We start from the raw sequence: 22,545 nt of genomic DNA on the forward strand, positions 1-22,545 counted from the left end.
TAACTTTTCATTATTACTGGTGATGAAGAAGCTGGGAGGAATACCTTTGGAAGGAAGGCCTTTGGGAGGTAGACCTTTGGGATTAAGGCCTTTGGGAGGAAGCCCTTTGGGAGGAAGATATTTGGGAGGAAGGCCTTTGGGAGGAAGATCTTTGGGAGGAAGGCCTTTGGGAAGAAGACCTTTGGGAGGAAGATCTTTGGGAAGAAGACCTTTGGAAGGAAGGCCTTTGGGAGGAAGGCCTTTGGGAAGAAGACCTTTGGAAGGAAGGCCTTTGGGAGGAAGGCCTTTGGGATTAAGGCCTTTGGAAGGAAGGCCTTTGGGAGGAAGATATTTGGGAGGAAGGCCTTTGGGAGGAAGATCTTTGGGAGGAAGGCCTTTGGGAAGAAGACCTTTGGAAGGAAGGCCTTTGGGATTAAGGCCTTTGGAAGGAAGGCCTTTGGGAGGAAGGCCTTTGGGATTAAGGCCTTTGGGAGGAAGATCTTTGGGAGGAAGGCCTTTGGGAAACAGTATTACTGGGGGAAAGAGGCTTTGAGAGACCACTTCAACTGGGGGGGGGGGCAGACTGAGGCCAGTTGTTCTGTTAGGGGGGGCAGATGCATTTGACCATGTCCTCCAAGTATTACTTATTTTTCCACAAACTTATTTTTTTTCTGTCTTTAACTTTGTTTTTCACTTTGTTTTGTTTTTCATAGGTATCATCAAGTAGCATATGTATTTAGGGGGGGCATGGGGGGGAGTGCATGTTGTCACGGGGACCACCCCTCCTGCTTTGAAACTCAACGTGGGAAGAATTAACCCAATGGGAACCAGTAAGAAGGATTCTGAGATTGAGTTCAACAGTAAAAGATAATCTCCATATTCTTGACTCTGATTAGGGGATTTCAGGTCAGATTAAGGATGGAATGGCTACTGTCCTGTCACCCCACGCCTTGGACTGAGCACCATCTTCCCTCAATCTTCACTCGCTCCTCAGTTTCAGCACTTTTCCTCGTCTCCACCGAGACCACCCAGTGTCAACCCCATATCAGGTATCATTAAAAATGGCCAAACAGAAATAGGAAACATCCCATTTTCGTTTCCTGTTTGATTGGAAGGAACAATTGATCTTCCTGCGGCCCCCTTATCTACCCCCACCCTGTCCAGAAGGCTGTAAGATTTAGTACCGTTCTGGCACCATGAAGGAGCCACTGTTGGACCAACTTCCTGGAGGGGGGTGGGGGGGGGGGCAGGGTCCCTGAACTGTGCCCAAAAGCTCTTGTTTGAGTGTTGGGATGTCAGATTGCCACTAAGACCCTCTCCAGAACCTGCAATGTTTCACCATCCCTGCACTCAATAGAACTGACATCCATCCATCCAGCCATTTTCCAAACCGCTTATCCTACTGGGTCGCGGGGGTCCGGAGCCTATCCCGGAAGCAATGGGCACGAGGCAGGGAACTACCCAGGATGGGGGGCTAGCCCATCACAGTAGAACTGACATTAAACCTCAAAAAGTACTTACATACACAGACTACATATTTACAATCCTGATTTACACTAAGGAGCAACACAGAATGTCCTGAGTGTTATACACTGATGTTAAATACATTTACTTTACACTTATTTAGCCGACATTTTTGTTGAAAGCAGCATTACACACCCAGCAGTGCCGGAGCAGATGGTTTAAGGGTTTTGCTCAAGCAAGGCTGTACACTTTCGTTATGTGAAGTTATTTCTGCTTGTAGTTAAACGGTCACATGATTCAACTTGCATTATTTCAGCACAAAGTAAATTCTGAAGTATACAAAATGAACAAGAGAAAACTTGGTTTGAGGGAAAAGTCACTCCCTCAGCCTACAAGAAGGGAGACCTTGTCTTTGAGCTCCTGCTTGTGAACGAAGTTGTTTTACATGTTTTATTAAAACACAATCACAATTTCAGGAAACGCAAACAAAAGTGTTCAGCGGTGGTATCACCCTTCCTGACATTCAAAATGACATGTGTTCTCTTATAAGGGAAAGTTTCCCATTCATAAGCTATATAATTGCTGAGCTATCTCAAGATCTTTAATTCTCAAATAATAGTCTGCTCAGGGCCTTGGGGAGCTACTAAAACTATATTCCAGAAAATATATATTTGTAAAACAAGCTAGAACAGGACTTAAGAGACATTAGCAGGATACAGTTTATTCAGAAATAAACGACCTTAGACTGGAAAGGATGACCCAGTACGCAAACAGGTAATAAACAAGGTAATAAACTAAAACAACCTAAATTAACCATGTTTTTTTTAATTAAATATAACACTGAACTTATTTATGCTGGTTTAGTCAAGATCTGTCAGGCAATCTAGTTTATTACAGCTTGTATTATCTGGGATCAGGGACGGATTACGGACCGGGCCAGCGGGGCCGCTGCCCAGGGGCCCTTGGGGTGCAGGGGGCCCGTGGGGCCCCTAGCCCAAAACAATTTGCAATGCTTATCAACAATGTATTTTCGTTTGTCTATTTTAGAGGGCCTACATTCTTTGATTCTCTGCCTACAAGGGCCGCTGACCCTATAGGGAGGGCGTTTGGCTGCCAAGGGCCCTTGAATTGTGGTGGTTGTGGTGGTGGTGCTGGTGGTGAGGGGGGGGCCCTCGCGAACGTTTTGCCCAGGGGCCCATACAACCCATAATCCGTCCCTGTCTGGGATTGCTGATCGGCTGGCAAAATTCTATCTGCAAATGTTGACGTTATTTCTACAACAGGGAAATAAGTGTTGGCATGTATGGAACAAATGCTGGCATGTGTCACTCCTGATCCCTGGGATTTCAGAGTTAAATAAACACCTCCAAACTGGGTAAGTTCACCTGGCTGCCACAACACTCGTGTGAAATGTTCAAATCAACAAATATACTAGCTGTATCTGAGACCACAGCAAGTACAAGAACTGAGAAATACATGCATCTGAACATCTGAATATTCTTTAACGGCTTACAATTACCTTTGGTTTCGGTTCAATATTTCCCTAGCTTTGTTTTAAAAAGCCCTTTTCAAACATTCCCTACTCTCCCCTAAGCGACTGCAGGAAATTAAACCCACCCAGTAATACATAATAATAATTATGGCTGCCGAAATTGAATAACGTATGTCTAACATGCATCCATCACAGTGCCAGGTCAGAGGCACAATCAGTAGTGGAAATCGTGTGATGGCAGAGTGTCTGTGACGCTGGGGGGTTTAGCCCCAGCTGCTACATGTTTTGTCTTACTCCCTTTCTGCCCTCCTCCCATCAGTGTTTCGGGATTTTCAGCCCTCACTGTAACATTGATTTTCTGCTGACTTCACACGTCCCTGGTTTCTGTTCCAAATGTCCACGCCAAGAGAATGTAACTGATCCTAACACATCTGTGTAGGTGGAAGCGCATCTCTGCCGTGCTGTATCACAAACGTAGAGCATTACCGCTGAAATAGAGAATATTTTACTGGGATGGAACCTTTGAGAGTTTTATGAAGATTGCGGAGGGCTTCATTTCATTCAGTGTCATTAAAAATATTTTTAATTATTTTAACACTTTTTCACACAATGGACATGAAGATTCTTGGACATAAAATCCTCCCTTCAAAAAAAAAACAAAACAAAACATTTGGACAATTGATAAAGTTTGAAGTAGTCCTTCTTTTTGCAGCTGTTCAAGCAGAATGTTTCATGCCCAGGTGTATAATCTTTGGCATTTAGGGAATGGTCACATGACTTTGAACCTATCAGATGGCCACACATCACCAGACATATGCTTGGTTTATTTGCGTCACATGGACTTGTTGGAGTGCCCATCTTTGGCACACTGTCCAGAATTGGGACGGTTGCATTTCAATGACCTGGTGGGGGGTTAAATCCAGAGTCACTGGAGGAGTTTTGTGTGTTTCCTGATAAAAACATCCCTCCCCATGAGCTTCTATCACTAATTCCCACTGCTGGCCTATCCCGTTCCACCCCCCGCCCCCAAGTTTAGATGGCATTTCATGGGTCCCTTTCTTCTTTTTGGACATCAGCAAAATGTCCCCAAGGACATGAACAGGCAGATCGATGCAAGATACCTTTGTTACGGGTTGTTATACGCTCATCCCCGCCATCCAGGTTCACGGCTCGGCGCCTCGGCTCAATGCGCCCCAGGCTCGCCGTTATGACATCATGTCTTTGTGCGAAATTCCGCCACCATTCACAGTCCCGCGGAAGGCTTAGCGCACGACTGCCTGCTGTACCAACATGTAGTGCATGTAAAGAGGGATGCCAGTGTCACTCTGCTACTGGGGAAAGTACAGTCCCCCCATTGTGCTCAAACATCACTAAGCGTCCACATACTGTATGTTACTCTGCATTTTCCTGGTGATCCCCTACCTGAGGAAAAGTAATATTTAAATAATATTTAAGGTACTTGGTGCAAGCTAATTGTCAAGCCCTGCATCCCTTCCCCCTCATTCTCTCTGTTGTTGAATGGTTAATGTTACCTCTCATTACAGCCCTCGTGTGGATCAGCCCGGGTGCCTCTCGTCTGCTCCCTCATGTACCCTGTTCAAAGCCTCCTTCAGTCCTGCGCACCACAGTCCGGTCATCAGCATTGCCCTTGCCTGTGCTCCAGTGCGTCCCTTATTGCTACTTGTGCCTTTTGTTTGACTGCACATACTCTGCTTCAGGTTGCCCTGTTCCCGTTCCTTCAATAAACCCCTATTATTTGTCCTCATGCCTACTCCCACCCACCTTCGTTTCCACATCGTGACACTGATAGTTAGCATTTTATTGTTTTTTTTTTAATTTCATTTTGTAAATCTATGGGGGGCAGTGCATGGTTTTATGGATTCAGAGGCTGTGGCTGTAATTGGATGGTTGCTGGTTCGAATCCCATGACTGGCAGAGTGATTTCACTCTTGGACACTTGAGCAAGACTTCTGTTCCCCGGGTGCTCTGGCTTACAAAGCTTTCTGAAAAACTGAAATGTCAATATACATTTCTCGGCTTTTTTATGCATGATTTGCTAGCTCACCATCTTCTAAGAGCTATCATGACTTTCTGTTTTACATTCACTGCAAGGTCTTACTAATTTTAAACAATACATTTTCAGGTTGGATCTCTGCTTCAGACCTCCTGGATTTCAGTTTAGATTCCCACTCCTGCTCCATGTGTATGGATTCTGGATGCTCTCCTGTGAAGCAGGGAATGGATGGATTAACAGTATACTTGAATGTGGTCCCGCTAGTTCTGCATTACCTTTGGATCGAAATAAACCCTTAAAGTTAAGCCTCACACTCGCTATTTAACCTGGGGTGTGTTTTGTATTTGAACCTCCTGTGACAGCTGAGGAGTGGTAGACTATGAAATCTGACAACCATGGAAGAGTTTTTTATTTTTTGAAGCCGAAAATTGTATTATCACCTCAGGTGGTTTATGGTGAGATGCCTGTTTGGGCTCAGTGGCGAAGGAGATTTAACCGAGCCAACAAAACCAGCATGCAATGTGTTGATTAGGCTGAGGACCTTAGCAGGCTTTAGGCTGCGGTCACACCTTTTGGAACTCATGTCACAGACACCAACAGCCAATAAAGAGCCAGTCCAGTATAGTCTATAAATGTCCATTCTCCAATGTACAATTTCACATGGATTTACTTCTTTATTAAATCACCCTAGTTCATGCTTGTAAAAGAAAGAAACTGTCTGCCCATCTTTCGCGTATTGCTGTCAGGGACGTAGCCAGGATTTTTTTTTTAAATTGAGGAGAATAGTGTTAGTCTATCCTAAGTGACCCACAATGGATCGCGGTTATAGGAGTTGCAGAGAAAATACCGAGGACATGACCTCAGTGTCCTCAGTGGTAGATATGAGCATAGTCCATAATGAAATTTAATGTCAGAAAAAACAATATACAATATACAAATATACAATCTAAAATAAAATTTTCTATAAAAAGTTTAGGAAAACAGTAGATTAACAGCAAATTACTAGTACAACTTTGCATGAAGTGTATTATTCCAAGCAACAAAATCCTTAATATTTATTCAGCATGTCAAAGGAACACTTGACTATTAAAATGTTTGTAAACTCTTGTCCTGAATCTATAAATGTGTTTGCTGAATTTCTAAACTGACTTTCTGCAGAATGAAAAATATGAGCAGCACAGAGTGTGTCGGCCTGATCCCTTCATATACGGAAACCTCATGAGTTAGATGCTGTGCAGGACGCCTCTGTTATGCTGCTCTGGATAAACACTCCGTCTGCGCAGTAGACAGCATCATCCAGCCTGTGTGCATGACTGCTTTTTCCCCTCTTGTAAAAACTGTTGCCCTGGAACTATATATCAACAGTTTGGGCAGCGCACAAACGATTGCTTTCTTTAAAATAAACCTCTCCCACATTACAATGCAAATGTGTGTAATTCAATTACACTTGTTCTTTTTTCCCCGAGCTGCCGCAGTAGATGGAATTCTGAGCATCTCATAAATGGAAGTACTGCTGTTTAAATATAGTGTTTAACTTATTTTCTTATTTTTCTTGTACTTTTTACCCCCCTGGCCCACTTGTCAGTTGAAACCCAAACGATCTAAAATGGTGTCTCACAGTTTTTATACCTAACATACTGGGATGCAGTTACAATCAACCAATCAGAGCGTGCATCCAACTTCCAGCTGTTTAGCTAGTGCAGGGCAAAACCCTGGATGGGACGCCTGTCCTTTGCATGGCATGCAGTCACAAACTACAGGGAGTTTATTTTTATCCATCCATCAATCCATCCATCCATCCATCCATCCATCCATCTTCAACTGCTTATCCTGGCCAGGGTTGCAGGGCCCCCTGGAGCCCAACCCAGGCAGTACAGGGCACAAGGCTGGGGTATAGCCTACATGGGATGTCAGTCCATCACAAGTCACATCATATACACACAGCATCACACAAACTGTAGAAACAAATGAGCCTAAATGTATGTTTCTGGACTGTGGGAGGAAACAGCAGTACATGTAGCAAACTCAAGTGACCCAGAGCTGTATAAGATAACCCACTGAGCCCCCATGCCCCCCCCCCATCATCATAGGCTCTGTGCCTCCATGACCCCTGCATAGGAAAAGTGGGTATGAAAAAAGCGGTATTATTATTATTATTATTATTGTTGTTTTGTTTTTGTTGATAATGACAGTTATCACAACACAACAGCAATAATAAAAATAATAATAATAATAATTATTATTATTATTATGATAAAATGTAAGGTATTGGGTCTGAATGACCATATAGTTGGCTTCCATCTTGCTGTTGGTCATTCTTTCCCTTCAACTTTCCCAAGCATTATGGTTTTTCCAATGCATGAATGAATCTTCTCATAATATATGGAAAATAGCCTGGATCTGGTCACTTTGTGTTCCAAGTTAAAGTCGGCACTTCATTTGGTCAAGAACCCACACGTTTGTTCCCCTTTGCGGCCCATTGCCTCCTTTTCTCTTCACTGGCACCAAGTTAATAAGCATCCATGTTCCTGGTGACCTGATTCTTCATGATCCAGTTTTCACATCCACAGAGTCACAGCATTTGCTACCCTATTCTGAACAATCCCGATCTTTGTTTTTATAGACATGTAGATATTCTTCAAGATTCTTCCTTCATTCTTCATCCTTCACTCACGTGCCAATCCGCAACATACTGTATTTCATGACAGCTGGATCCCCGGTTGTTGCCAATTATTCCATAGATGCAAAGCTCCCGAAAGATAAGGAATGAGCTCCTTCAATGAGCCATATAAACTGAAGTGTAGTGATCCTTCATTTTCATTTTCTATACAAAAAAAGTCATAATTCATTAGCATTTATGTAGTGGTGCATGCGGGGGCATAGCTGGCCCCCCTGACAAAATGTCACCTTAGCCCCCTCCTCCCACACCCCCATTTTACCTCTAATCCTACATATTCATGGGCCCCTGTAAGGTGCTGGCCACCCTGTATCTGCCAGGGGAACCATGACCACACATTGCCCCCAGGTGCATAAATTCTATTTTTATACTATTTCTATTCTATAATAAATTCTATTTCTGTATTCTGCGTATTTGCTTATCCTAACAAAGTCAAGCCGGACTTTTCATATCATGGAGCACAAAGTGTCAGTGTTTCTCAGCTGAGGGGTATGTCATCTCTTAACATTGTGTGAATGTTACAGTGCAGCCAAGATCACGGCCAACATAAAACACTTATTCCAGAAATACGCCCTCAGATTTCCTGCCTGTGTTTCAATGGTCATGTCAGACTGCTGTTGTCTCTGCAGCTGATAATGATTCAAGAAACTAGAGCAAATACACATTTTCTTAAATATGCACCAGTTTTCTATATCTGCTCCTCCACTGCCGGGTTGACGCAAGCCTGGAGCCCGTCCCGGAAAGGGCATGCTGAAGAGAACATCCTGCGCTGAATGCCAGGGCATCCCAGGGCATACTCTCCAATAACCAAAACACAGAGACTTCATTTTGCGTATCTTTGAACTTTGGGAGGAAACTCCCACAAACAATGGCATGATTCTCAAACTCCACACATGCTGCTGGACGGTCATCAAGCCCACAGTTCTACCTATGGACTCACCAAACCACCACTTTTCTGAAATCCATTTTAACTCCTAAATGTATCGTAAGCGGTTTGTTTGAAAAAACGCTATATGACTGTAACTTTCATTCATATATTCATTCACTTCTGAGTACACCAGAAAACCCTTAATAAATACTCACTATTCTTTCCTAATCCTGTCTTCATTTTTTCTTTATATTTCCAAATATAATCATTTTAAGTATTTATTCCGCTTTGTCTATGATTACCAGATGTCATGTTTATCATAAACAAAAATGCATTTTAAGTATGATGCCTCTTGTATAGACATTCTTGGCTTAAATGCTATAGCACGATATAACGTCAATAATATAGCTCAGTTATAAATAAAAAGTGACGAACTATCCCCTGAAATCTGGGGAAAAAGATACTCAAATGGAATGCTGTGTAACCCACATGAAAAGGAGAATGTTCAAAAGAAAAGGATTTTTTTGCGCTCATTTTTTAAATTGTTGTTTCCTTCGGCTGATTGTAGCCAAAACATCCTCACTTCGTTATAAAGCCACTATAGTACATTTGATTGCTTTAGCATCATATAGCCTAACAGAAGCGACTGTCTAAACATCCATGTTATGACAGGAATGGGACGTGTTCAGCCTTGTTGGCTTGTCAGTCTGGCTGTGCAGATCTAGGAGGGACCGGGGGGAGGGGGGGGGGGCAACATTAATGTAGGTATGCTCCATGGCAGCACTTACCGACTGGCGGACTCCGGTTCACATCCGGACCGAAATGTTGCTCCCCCCCAGACCATAAATTTTATTGTTGGGACCACCCCCTATTATTTCAGGAAATAACTGATCTAGAAATAGAAACTCTAATTACTCATGTCTAAAAATAGAGTACGCAAAAGACATAGCTTGGCAATGCAGTAAGTTTTTATCACTATTTCGCAATGGTTCAGTCAGACACCCTTGTAATGATCACCAGCATGTGAAATGTGTTCACAATTGATTAATTCCAGAAAGTCCCGTAATTAATAGTTTAAATGCAGCAATGTGGACACCAGAATCATTAAATAATGTGACACACTCAAGCAGAAATATTTGACAATCTTTGCTTGTTTCTTGTTGGAAATGGAAGGCATTGTTCATTAGCTATTATATTAATTGGAAATACAATATACTCTGAATGTGAGAAACAGTTCGTTATCTATGAATTGTATATAACAAAATTCTACATTATGTGACCATTGGCTTTTCTTGTCTTAACCATGTCTGCACCTACTGTATACGCAAGTACTGACAACCAGAGACAAATTCCCTTTATCTGTGAACATACTTGGTCAAATATACCTGATTCTGATTCTATGATTCTGGTTCTGTTCAAATGAACAGCAAATTTCTGAAACTCACTCAGCACATTTTTTGTTGTAAAAGACACGAGACCGCCAATGGCTTGCTGGCTTCCTAATCGTATGTTACAATATTGGGAACCAAGACTCCCTCAGTCCTCGTGCAATCCAACAATAAAAAACCCCATAAAATTTCAGAATTATCTTTAGAAATCTGCTCTTCAAATGAAGCCTCTGCCGTACGGATGGTGGCTTTTCTCTACTGGCTCCTAGACCATCCCATTTTAACCATTGATCCCATTTTCTTCTGCATCACTGCACATCGTCCAGTGAATAAAGGCTGTCTGGCTCTCAGCTTAAATATTGCGACGAACCCAAAACCCGACTGTCGGACCGCATTCATTCATGCTCAGCAGCACCGCAAAGACCTGGCTCTAGGTGGCAGAGGGACAGAGAACAAAATTAACTTCATGCTACATGGTGCCAAGTGAAGGTGGCCTCAGCTGGACTGGTGCCTCCACATCGGCAAGTTGCCCATTTGCTGCCTGCTTTTGTCTATATCGCCCACTTCATAAGAGATCTGCCCTGGTATAGTTAGCTTTGCTGAACTGTGATTCGATCCACTGTTGTGTTACCTTAGCTGACGAGAATGAAGTAAACTTTAAAAGCCGTACCGCTCTCCTCTGATACTGGTCTGCAGTCAGGAGTTTTCGCGGGGATATTACTACTCCTAAGAGCGCCTAAAAAATCTATAAAAGATGTATGGGGAATTTACAGCAGTTGCCCCTTAAATGTTTTCTTACACCTGCTGCACAATGGTGAAATTAGAGCAATGTAGCAATTGATTTGGTGCCTAACAGGAAATCTGAAATGTTTGCTTTCTAACATCCTGTTTTCTTTTCTCGTTCGCCGCCTTGCAGCAGTAATTACCAACAATGGGTGACTGGAGCTTCTTGGGAAATATTTTGGAAGAAGTCAACGAACACTCAACGGTGATAGGCAGGGTATGGTTGACGGTGCTCTTCATCTTTCGGATCTTGATCCTGGGCACGGCTGCAGAATTCGTCTGGGGGGACGAGCAGTCAGATTTCGTTTGCAACACCCTACAGCCCGGTTGTGAGAACGTTTGCTACGATGAGGCATTCCCCATCTCCCATATCAGACTCTGGGTGCTTCAGATCATCTTTGTCTCCACACCTTCGCTGATGTATGTGGGCCACGCTGTGCACCACGTCCACATGGAGGAGAAACGCAAGGAGAGAGAAGAGGCAGAGATGAGCCAGCGGCAGGAGACAAATAAGGAAGGGCTCCCCTTAGCGCCAGATCAGGGCAGCCACAAGACCACCAAGGAAGGCAGCAGCAAGGGAAGCAAGAAATATCGTTTGGAAGGCACCCTGCTGAGGACCTATATCTGTCACATCATCTTCAAGACGCTGTTTGAGGTAGGTTTCCTAGTGGGCCAATACTACCTTTACGGTTTCAGCATCCAGCCTTTGTACAAATGTGCCCGATGGCCTTGTCCCAACGATGTCGACTGCTTTGTGTCACGTCCCACTGAAAAGACAGTGTTCGTCATCTTCATGGTGGCCGTGGCCTTTCTCTCTCTGTTCCTCAATGTTGTGGAGATCTTCTATTTGGGGCTGAAGCAGATCCGCTTCACCTTCCGCAAGCCGCCTCAGCAGCAGGCTGAGGGCTTGGTCCTTGAGAAGAGTCTGCCTTCGGTTCTTGTCCCGACCATCCCAAAGGCTAAGGGTTACAAGCTGCTAGAGGAGGAGAAGCCTGTCTCTCACTTTTTTCCCCTGACGGAGGTCGTGATGGAGGAAGGACGGCTCCTTGCTCCCTTTGAGGTATTTGAAGAGAAGACAAACGAGGAAGAAGCCAAAGCCTTTGGTGAAGCTTTGCCTTCCTATGGTCAGACTACTAAGTCGAGGGTAGCAGTTGCGGAAGAGGAAGGAGAGGAGGATGAGGAGGAGGTGGAAGAAGAGAACTCAGTGGAGGAACCCTCTGCAAATGCTGAGGTAGAGGCCACTGAGATGATAGAAGACGCCAGACCACTAAGCAGCATGAGCAAAGCCAGCAGCAGGGCGAGATCGGATGATCTGACAGTATGAGTTTGAGAAAACACATAAATATAGCCAAAAGGCCGGGGGGGCAGATAACATCGCCTAAAGGAAAAAGTGCCTTAATATTATGAACATGAATACCAGCTAGCAGTTTCATATACTGGTACAGAAGGTTTTAAACTTTTAAAAGAAACAAAACCTTTCATTGCACAGTGCATTTATGATAATGTTCTCTGAGAAGAAATTTAAGATAAATATGACTAGTGACCATTTCAGGAAAGAACAGAAGAGGGATGTTTTCATTTATCCAAGATATTGTGCTTCTTTTCAATGCCGCCTTTTCTAGCAGATGAGCTCCAAGACAAAGATGCAGCTAATGATTACATTTTTAAAAATGGTCTGTAAGCATATTGTCCCATGTGTGTACCAATCGTATTTCACACACAGGAAGTTGTGGCTGAAATAATAGAGCACGCTCACTTCAGCTCAGCTAATCACCAGATTTCATCTAAAGGGAGGGAGTAAACTGTGTGTAGGCAACAGAAACATCATAAAAATATGTTTCTTTTTTGTTTGCACATAAAAAAAGCTTTAGCTAGATTAACTTGTTAAAAAAAAACAAAATAAGGAATTGGAAGGAGCACAATAGGTCTGTTACTGTGTGCTGCATCATTTTGAAGGAGTCACTTGTTCTGTTTATAAATATAACCTTTAAAACCTTTTGTAAACAGTTCATGGTTAGCAGCACTAACTGTGGAAATAAGTATCAGCCAAAGGCTTTGTTTCTCCGCTTGTTACTCCCTGTGCAAACAGCCGTCAGGTTGATAAAGATCATGGCCAGTCAGCATGAAGGATTGTTAAAGTGCTACAAGAAAAGGAAACTCACACAGCTGGGAATATAAATCCCTGAAAACACATTTTAACTTCTGACATTTCTAAATATTCTTATTAAAGAAAATTTTGTGGGGAATATTTTGTGACTTGAATATGGAACATTTTATGTCACGTCATATATGTGTGTGTGTGTGTGTGTGTGTGTGTGTTAATTTTAGCACTTACTATCAGGATTTTTTAGTTCAGCTAAATCCTCAGCATTTCTTAACATTGTCTTAGTTGCTAACCGTTTAAAAAAACAATTCTGCCGAATAATTTTTCCCATTTTTAAATGAATACTGAAACATTACCTTTCATGGAACAACTAAATAAAATCATTAGGTGTAAGTTAAATCAACAAGACATTTATCAGGTTATAAAGGTTATATTTTTTGTGTCAAAAGTTTTTTTTTTATATAGATAACTATTATCGATAGTTTCTTTTTCAATCTCGTAACAAATGAGAAATGCAATTTTCCCATCTTATAAATGCAGGGATTCAACGTGGATGTATGACGTCAAACTCAACCTAAACTGTTCTTTATTGCACGCTATTGAAACAACGTAACAGTTAATGTTCTCTTATATGACTGTTATGGTTTCATGTCCTTTAACGGTTGCCAATTACATTTCTGTGCTATTCCTGATATTGCATGTGTACTATTTGTTACAAAATATGAAAATGTTGGCATTTACCAATTTAATTACACCAAAATATTAGATGAACAAAGTGTTGAAATATATATTTATACATATACATAATTATAAGTGTTATCCTGCTAACATAAATTGAAACATAAATTTCATCACATTGCAGCTGCAAACATTCCCACTTATGAATTATTTTGTCACATTCAGATCCTTTGGAGAATGCTTCAGAGTATAATTCCCAGCATTTTCATGAATAATCTTCTGTTGAACCTCTGCCATTGTGCTGCCATCCCATAATAATTCAGAGCCCTGTGCCTAAAGCAGAACAATCTCATCCGCAGCTAACAGCTGTGTGCATGAACACAAGGTGACATAAATAATGATTCATAAATACCTTATGAATCAAGTAATATGTGGCAGTTTGAAAATAAAACTCACCTCTGTGTGTCTAAGTCTCAGGCTGGTTGCTCCATGAAAGTGTAGAACGCGAAGCTAAACTTTCATCAATTCACAATAGTGCCATCTTAAAATAACAGTCCTCTGTAGATTGAAAAAATATTTCAGGCTAGTCAATAAATCAAATTTTGATCAATCAAATTAGCAAAATTATTTCCTATTTTCTACCATTTTTTATGAAAGCAAACACTTTTACTTGCATTCCTCATTGCTCAACTGTGTCCAATAAACAACCAATAAAACTGCCCATGTGGTCAAAAGGTCACATGTCTTATTTTTGCATACAACCCAAAAGATGAACTGCAAAGAGAATATTATGCCTGCTCCTTCACAGTCAAATGACCAGGAGATTTTGTACAACTTCAAAGAGAGGTGCTCTAGGATAACCACACCAAACTCATTTCATTGCCTGCATCCACTGCTATTTGCTGTATTGTTGCACATTTGATAAATACACTTTCATTTGACAATGGGAGTCGGCCTCTCCCATCATTTGCCCTGGAAATCTTCCTTGAGGATGGCCTGTATCCCTCCTAGTATTACAGGAACAGAGTGTTTATCCTTTTCAGCTCATTTTGTGCATTACAGGTGGTGACATTAAGCATGTCTGGCTAAGGGTCTGCACCTGTCAGGATGTATAGAGAGGACAGTAATACTGCAGGGATTCCAGCAAGGCTGGCAGCCACCTTGCTTTTCGAATGCTGCCCTCTTCTGGCAGCTTCCCCATGGTTGTTCATAGTGGATGTTGTTTAATGGCGTGTTGCACGCCTTGTTGAGGGTGTTTTTCTGTTGCTGTGTGGTTTCTGTACCTATAAAACAGGAAGACCACAACAAAACCTTCACATTCCTATTGGTCGAAATCGTCTGAATTAAGTCGTTTGGTGTCCATCTGTGAAAATGCGACTGACTGAGGGATATGCCCAAGGGCTGATCAATACAAACAAATTTTATATTAAATAACTGGGAAATACTTTACTAAAGACAGTGCTTAGCTATATATCCTCAATCCACTGGCATTCTGGGAAAGGACCTCGACATTGTCAGATCAGCTTCACACAGGAACCTGGGCGTCTGTGAAACTCGAGTGCTGCTATGCATCACCTCATCAGCAGGGGGGGCTGCTGCCATGCTTTCTTTCCCTTTATTTATTTTTGTAAGGCTGTATATCCACTGAAAGATGGTCTGATGCGATGAGTAAACAGAGATTTTCTTGAATACAACATTTAATTCTTGTTAATTGAAATTGGAAATATATGCTAAATGTTTCAAAAAGTACGATTTTCAGTTTCCACAGCACTTGTATTTTTTTTGCCTTCACAACACACACACACACACACACACACACACACACACACACAACTAGTCATCCCTCAGACCCCAACCCTGACCCTATCAAACACAGTGAACTCAGTACAATAAATGCATTTATCCTCAACCCCCAACATTGATCCTATTAAACGCAATGACCTCTGTCCAGCAAACGCACTCAGCTAAAATGTCATGGCCCACTGTTTGCTGTCTGGCGGTTATGATCAGGTTACCTTTCTCAAGTGATATTCATTGAGCTTCTCCAAAATGTCAGCTTCGAGCTGGACCAGTGCTGGAGGGGTCACCGTCAAAGACCTGCCCTTTCTGCACCCCACCTACAGAAGGAAGAAAGACTTATAACTCACATGGTGCAAAGATTCACAGTACAGCGTGACCGAAGGAACGCTCAGACCGAGGATTTGCCTTGAGTTTCTGTCTGTTTTGCGCCTTAAAACTACTTCCTTTGGGAGCTTTTAATGGTTTTTACTATGATAAAAGTTGTTTGTCCTTTGGGATCAGTGGTAATCAAGCTATTACATAATGATTCTCTAACAATAAGAGTTAAATGTTAAAAGTACATTTCTCGTCTTCCCCTTTGTACCATGGCTAAATAAAATAGAAAAATCAATCAAAACGTTTGTCAGGGAGGAGGAGGTGGTTTGGAAGTATTACTCATTTCCATTGTAAGGCTCAGTCCGGTCTGCCCTGGCCCTCAGGCTGGGATGCTAAGCTTGAAAGTAGAAAATTTGCTATTGTGCATAGTGGGAAACCGCATAGCCAGCCTTTCAGTTCTTCCTGACAATTGCTGAGATATTCAGAGAAGTGCTGTTTGAAGTACAGCCCTGCAGCTTGAGGGTCTGTGCCACGGACAGCTGTTAAAAAGGCCTCTTGTTTTGTCACATAGCTTGTTAGTCCTAGCTTGACACACATAATGTTATTAGCAGCAAAAGATGTAAGGTTGATTTTAAGTGGTGTAACATTTTTTTTTTTATGAATGTCTTTTCCCAAATCATTTTTTTTCTTACATCTTTATTAGATGTCCATTTCAATCATCAATACTGGAAGCATATTAATGTCCAGTATCACCCGTACAGTTGAAAATTAATTTCTTTCATTTTTTCTAGGCGGATGGGCAAAGTTACTATAGAGATAAGGTTATTACAAAGTACAAAACTGCACAAAAGTTACCAGTTTCAATGACATACTCAATCAATAAACTAAAAATAATATTGGGCAATGATTACCTCTGATTGTTAGTGATTCGACGTGTAGAGAGGTGCGTAAAATAATGATTTATGTGATGGAGATGCCAGGTTAGGTGCTGTGGAATGACCTTGGTTTCAAGGAAAATTCAGAGCCCCAAACAAATATGCAAACCTTGACATCAAAAATGCTTCGGGAAATCTGGCCTAACCCATCACATAAAGGAACATTGGATCCTGCTGGGATGTCAGCGGCAAAAACAGTTATTAAACTCTAACTACATACGATCACAAGAAAAATAGGCGCATATCAGTCACTGCATAGCAACTGATGCTGCGGCGTTGAAAGCTGGTCATGAAAGACGTCATGGGCGCAACGTAGGCCCCTCCAAAAGTGACCAACAGAGGGCCTCGTTTCTGATGCAATACTATGAGCTCTAGACTCTGAAGGATGCAGCTTTCAGGCCAGACAGTAATTTTCCAGTGTTAACTAACGTTCTTACCAAAATTAGCTAGATTGATTCAGCGTGATACGCATGTGTCTGCAGCTTTCCGGTCTGGTGAATCTGATTACGATATCCACTCCTATTCCAAATATTTCTAAACCATGCTTGGAATGTTAGTATAAATTGTTGTATGTCCTAGTTTGCCCCCATGGCAGCAGTGACCTTAGAAAACTCTATAGCAGAGGTCACCAACATGGTGCCCCCGGGCACCAGGATGCCCCCAAGGACCACATGAGTCGCCCGCGGACCTGCTCTAAAAATAGCACAGCTCACCAGTGAGCAGCGTCTAAAATTTTATTTTATCCTGCTGCTATTCTTCTTTAATCACATGTGCATTTATTTAGATTTGAAAATGACTATATATATATATATATATATATATATATATATATATATATATATATATATATATATATATATATATAAATAAGTAAAACATGTTTTTAATATGTGACGTCTCAAACTGGTAGCTGTTCATATGGCCCAGTACCCGAGAAGTAGCTCTCAGTTTGAAAAAGGTTGGTGACCTCTGTTCTACACCATATTTACAATAGGCAAATATACTGCAGTACAAAAGTTAAATACTATCTTGATTTTTTTAAAATCAAAATTCAGGTATGTCCTAAACCAAGTTGTATATGCTACTTTTTACCTTGTGACATAAATCTTTCATTCAGCTATGTATGGGTGTAATTTACGAGGGGGTGATTAAGACTGGCCAATACAACCTCCCCCCCCCCCCCCCCCGCCCCCCAAATAATCACAAATGGGTGGAGATCTCAACCCTACCAATGTTCAACCCAAGGTCACGCCCTTGAAATTACGCTTCTGTTTTGAAGAAAAATCCTTCATTTTCATACCTGCTACACACTCTGGTGGACAATCAAAAAATTTTGAAGCCCATTTTCTCCGTTTGAGCGCCAGCGTAGTTACTGTGTTCCGCCTTTTTAGGGCAGCACAGGCGGTGACTCTGTCACACGGTCCCAGAATCAGCCGCTTCTCCCAGGCCGCTGTGTGCGTTTGCTTTGCGGCATCGAACTTGAAGAGCCCTGACTGACTGGCTGGCTGGCTGCTGATCGCTGCAGTGAATCTTCCTAAAGCTGGGTAGATCTGTTTAAGGCTGCTGTTTATATAAGGCTGCTCACTAAGCCTCCAGGTGGCACACAGTGACGATGCCCATTACTGGGCCTTATGTCCTCAAAATATCTAGCCGTGCTTTGGAAGTAGGTTACATGTTGTGTGGTGGGTGGTACAGCAGCTCGACAGGTTAAGCTGTCATCTCGCAGCTCCGGGGCCACCTCAGCTCCTGCTGCACGCATGTTCTCCACTTCTTCATGACAGCCTGTTCCTGTTACAGTGTGGCTTCCTCTCTCGCCCCACAGAAGACATTCCAAGGAAAAGCGAGGATTCAAAGTTGCCCTTACGTGCCTCTTGTTCCATACGAAGTACATCCAGTCATACACCTCGCCGTTTCCATCTCAGACCCAGAGCAGCAGGAACTCAAATCAAAGAGCAAATTTCCAGAACACATTCTATCCCTGTTTTGTCGTTTTTTGAGATGAGACCACCAATGACCCAAATTCAGGCTTCCTCGTCATATGTTATAGTATTCGGAACCAAAATCGTGAACCAAAAAAGAACTTTTGTTAAAGTTCGAAAACTCACTATATAATAGACATTTTCTACGAAAACATATCCCGTGGACTGAATGAGTTTCGGAAATTTGCTCTTCAAATGAAAAATGCAATTTAGCCTATTCAATCGACCATTTTTCCTGTCTTTTCATTTATCAGTAAAATTTCCCTCTGGGTATCGTTATTAATGCTTTGTCAATGCAAGCTGGACTGACAGTCCTAAGGCTTCACTTTCATCCTTTGAGACGCTCTGCGACCTCAGGCTGGCTTTTGACTAAAGGTCTTCATTTATCCAGAAAACAGCACAGTATTCGCATTCAGACTTTGACAAATAACAGTCACCTTGATGAGCACTGGGTTGTACCCTTAATAGTAACCATGGTGCATGTAACCACAAAAAAAAGGCTGCAACGAGAAAAGAAAAATAGGACAGCGTCTACTCCTGGCTATAGGAACATTCAGATTGACAGCCTGTACGAATCACTGAAATATCACGACTGTTTTTCCTGGGTCTACAGCAAGTCCAGCGGTTCTGGAATATGGCATTTCTTCAGTCCTTAATTACTATGCCAGGATACACACCATCAATAATCAAGGTAAAGTAGCCAATTAAACAAGAGCATGTTATTCCCTTGGGAACAGGAGCTGCATGCATAGCCATGCTCACATTTTAAGCTTATCTTTTTTAATAAATAATATTCTAGACCTTTATTCATTCCAAGAGCCTGGAAGGGAGATTTCACAGGGTTTAAAAAGCTTTAACTTTCCCTCACTTTAGTTTCCTGTCAGAGTCCTGCTACCATAACTGTCCCATTTGTCCACAGTGAGTGGGTGGCCACAGGTGGCCCATCCTCACCATTATCTTACATGGCAGCTGTGTATAAGTGCCACCTTGGCTTTGTCCCTTAAGATCTATGGCTGGCTCTTTCCCTGTAGCCACTACATAGTGCTAGACTCAATGCAAATCAGCCACCTGACACCCAACAAATGGTGCGGCTGGGAGACATGGGGATATAAAGGGGCGGGGCCACAAGGACACTGCATCCAGCTGAAAGCTGATTGGCCCCCAAGAGTGCCCCTTCCCCTAACACTCACCAATTTAAAACAAATCATTGGCTATATGATAAAGTTGGCCCCTCAGTATGAATTATGGTTCCCCTTAGGTCCTCCACCTTGAAGAAATCCCAGAATTGCCTCTGCTGGGAAGACTGATGTAAAGACAATTCGATCCTTTCATCCGATTATGTTGGTATGATTGGCTGACTTTTGGGTATGATGGAGCTGGTTGGTTAATTTAAGCCATGGCAAGATATAAAATGTAAACAAGAAACAAAGATTTCTTGCCATGTGCCTCCCTGTTCTGAAATTTCCTTCCCTGGGCTGCTCTGGGACACAGAGGGACTCAGATATGTAATTACTTTTTCACTTGGCAGAGCAGAAACACGAGCCCGATTAGAAGGAATTGGGATCATCGCAAAGGAAGCCGCTCCGGTCAATCAACCAGACGGAAAATCGGTCATATGGAGGGATGATTTTTGTATTTAGATAGAAAATCAGTCATTTGGAAATGCAACCTGTCTGCTTGATATGAGATGTAATCCTTCACGGCATGACCGAAAGTATTCAAGTTCACTCTTAAGCAAACGCGAAGGAGCTCAAAAATGTGACCGCAAGATCCCTAAAACACAACCGGCATGCAAACGTTCAAGTGTCATCCCATCACCAACATGGCCATACACAACACACTCGTATGCAGAGGGCATTGGGCACATGCACTAGAATAACAGGGACACATAGTAAATCTTATTACTGAAGGAATTACTAAAGGTCCTTTGTTGCTGAAAATTCCATAATTAGTTGTACTCTACATGTAAATTATGAAAAGCAATGCAGGAAATTGAGACTCCAATCTGATTTTCCATTCCACAATTAAAAAAAGAAAAATCTTTGATATGATCAGAAAAATTGAAACAGGAAATTTAATTAGATATTAAAACAATTTTTGCAGACAGCACGAAGGCTATAGCCCAGAAGGGAAATGCCGACAGTTATAAAAAAAAAATCAAAATCTGATCTATGAGCAGAGCTCTGATGAAAATATAATATGCTTATCATATTTACCCACATAATCCTCTCCTCAAATCTGATTCTCATCTAAAAAAAGACAATGCTGCCTTAGACAGTGAGCCAGAGGAGATGGGGCTTTTCTTTCTGCATAACCATTTTAATAAAATGCATGGGCATAGATAAGGGGTGGAGGAAAGGATCGATGTTCAGAAAATGGTTAATTATAGTTGCGGGGTTTAAGAAACAGCATTAAAGCAAAGTAAAGTGGAGGGTGAAGTTACTCTGTTTGCTCTGAGCCACAAGTGTTTTTGTAATTAAAGTGACAGAACAGAATAATGAAGAAAATGATAAAGACTGAAACACAAAATATCTATCTTATGGTTAAGTCTAATTTAACCTCCATTACCTGCCCGCTCTCTCTCTAATTAATGTGGCGTTGGGTAGAGAGGAGCCTTCACGGTTAGCAAGTCTTATTTTTTTCCATGTGTGCTTACTGTGAGAGATCGATGAACAAGTAGCAATTTGTCTATAAAGTACTTTTCCATGCTTTCTTCTGTAGAGGTGGGCAGAAGGCCAAGTCAAAGACGAATGGAATGAGTGCCAGTCATCTCAGTTTTTACCAGAGCATGGGAATAAGCAGGTGTGCAGAAGTAATATGAGACACCGATGCATTCTGGGAGATGGTGCAGGTGTACCAATGAGGCAGAAAACATACAAGCCTCAGGAGAGATTTTCAACCATGTACAAGGGAGAGGGAGTGAAGGATGAGTCTGCTGAGAAGGTGGGGAAGTGAGTTAAATTTAGGACAAGTTCAGAAGTGGGGCATTGGCTAGAGGTGCATGGAGAGTCTGGCCCGTGCTCTCTGGAGGGGTCTGGTATAATTATCCCAACCCTGGAGATGCTGTCATCATCAGGTTCCATAGCAGTGCCATTCACATGCTGCTGATCTTCAGATGCTACCTCGCCAATCTTCAAGTGATAAACTAAACAGTCACTTAACACCCATTAATCTCAGCGACTTGGAACTTTCTATAATTTCCATACATTTTTGTAGATTGCATTTACCTTTAACTAATGCTTTCATCCAAAGGAACATACACTTTTGAGAAATCGGGGATAGACTGCAATTGGGTTTAAGGTCCTTATTCACGGGCCAAATGCTGAAATCACTCTGCCAATCATGGGATTTGGACTGGTGGCCTTTAGAATACAGGCATAACATTATAAGCCACTGATTCACACATGCTTCATTGTCCCCAGGGAGAAGTTCTTTAATCACAGTGAATCATGTGATGACTGAACGCACTGCCAACTGTGCTAAGGCTACGAAGGTGGCATCACAGTACAAGCCATGGGATTTGAACCAATGCCCTTCCAATCACAAACAGAGTATTAAGTTGCAGAACCACAGAAATTAAAAATACATAAGTATCTATAGCTGCATACATGAATGATTAAACAACAAACATTTGGTAATGCTTTACATTAACTGCACCTTCATAATGCATTCATAGAGCATTCATAAGCAGCATGTAAGTATACCTTAACATCCTAACATAGCTTAACAGCTTTAATATGTATTAATTTCAAACATTATATGATAATAATAAACATTATATACAAACATTATGATCATACAATGTTTGTTATTAATGTATATTTGAACTGTTATGGTACGTCAGGAGATTAAAATACTTGTTGCTTATGAATGTTCTCTTAATGCATAATGAATGCATTATGAAGGTGCAGTTAATGTAAAGCAGTCCTAAAGATTTAATGGTAGTTTAGTATATATTTGGGGGGGGCGAGCAACAGCTTCTCAGTGCGAACAGCAGCCTTCATTCAGACGTTGCAGCCACACTTAAGCAGTGAAAGCTCATAGTGCAAACACAATGGGACAGGCACGC

At 41.9% G+C, this 22,545-nt stretch overlaps 1 protein-coding gene across 1 annotated transcript; it reads left to right on the plus strand.

Moving 5' to 3' along the window:
- The first annotated feature begins 10,441 nt into the window (after window positions 1-10,441).
- gja8b (gap junction protein alpha 8 paralog b) lies at window positions 10,442-14,025 on the plus strand. Its single transcript, XM_048978698.1, has 2 exons — window positions 10,442-10,466; window positions 10,799-14,025. The coding sequence occupies exon 2, from the start codon at window positions 10,814-10,816 to the stop codon at window positions 11,987-11,989; it is 1,176 nt and encodes a 391-aa protein (XP_048834655.1). The 5' UTR covers window positions 10,442-10,466; window positions 10,799-10,813; the 3' UTR covers window positions 11,990-14,025.
- Window positions 14,026-22,545: the final 8,520 nt, after the last annotated feature.

The sequence above is a fragment of the Brienomyrus brachyistius genome, chromosome 16 (assembly GCF_023856365.1).
Source record: "Brienomyrus brachyistius isolate T26 chromosome 16, BBRACH_0.4, whole genome shotgun sequence".
Classification (NCBI taxonomy): domain Eukaryota; kingdom Metazoa; phylum Chordata; class Actinopteri; order Osteoglossiformes; family Mormyridae; genus Brienomyrus; species Brienomyrus brachyistius.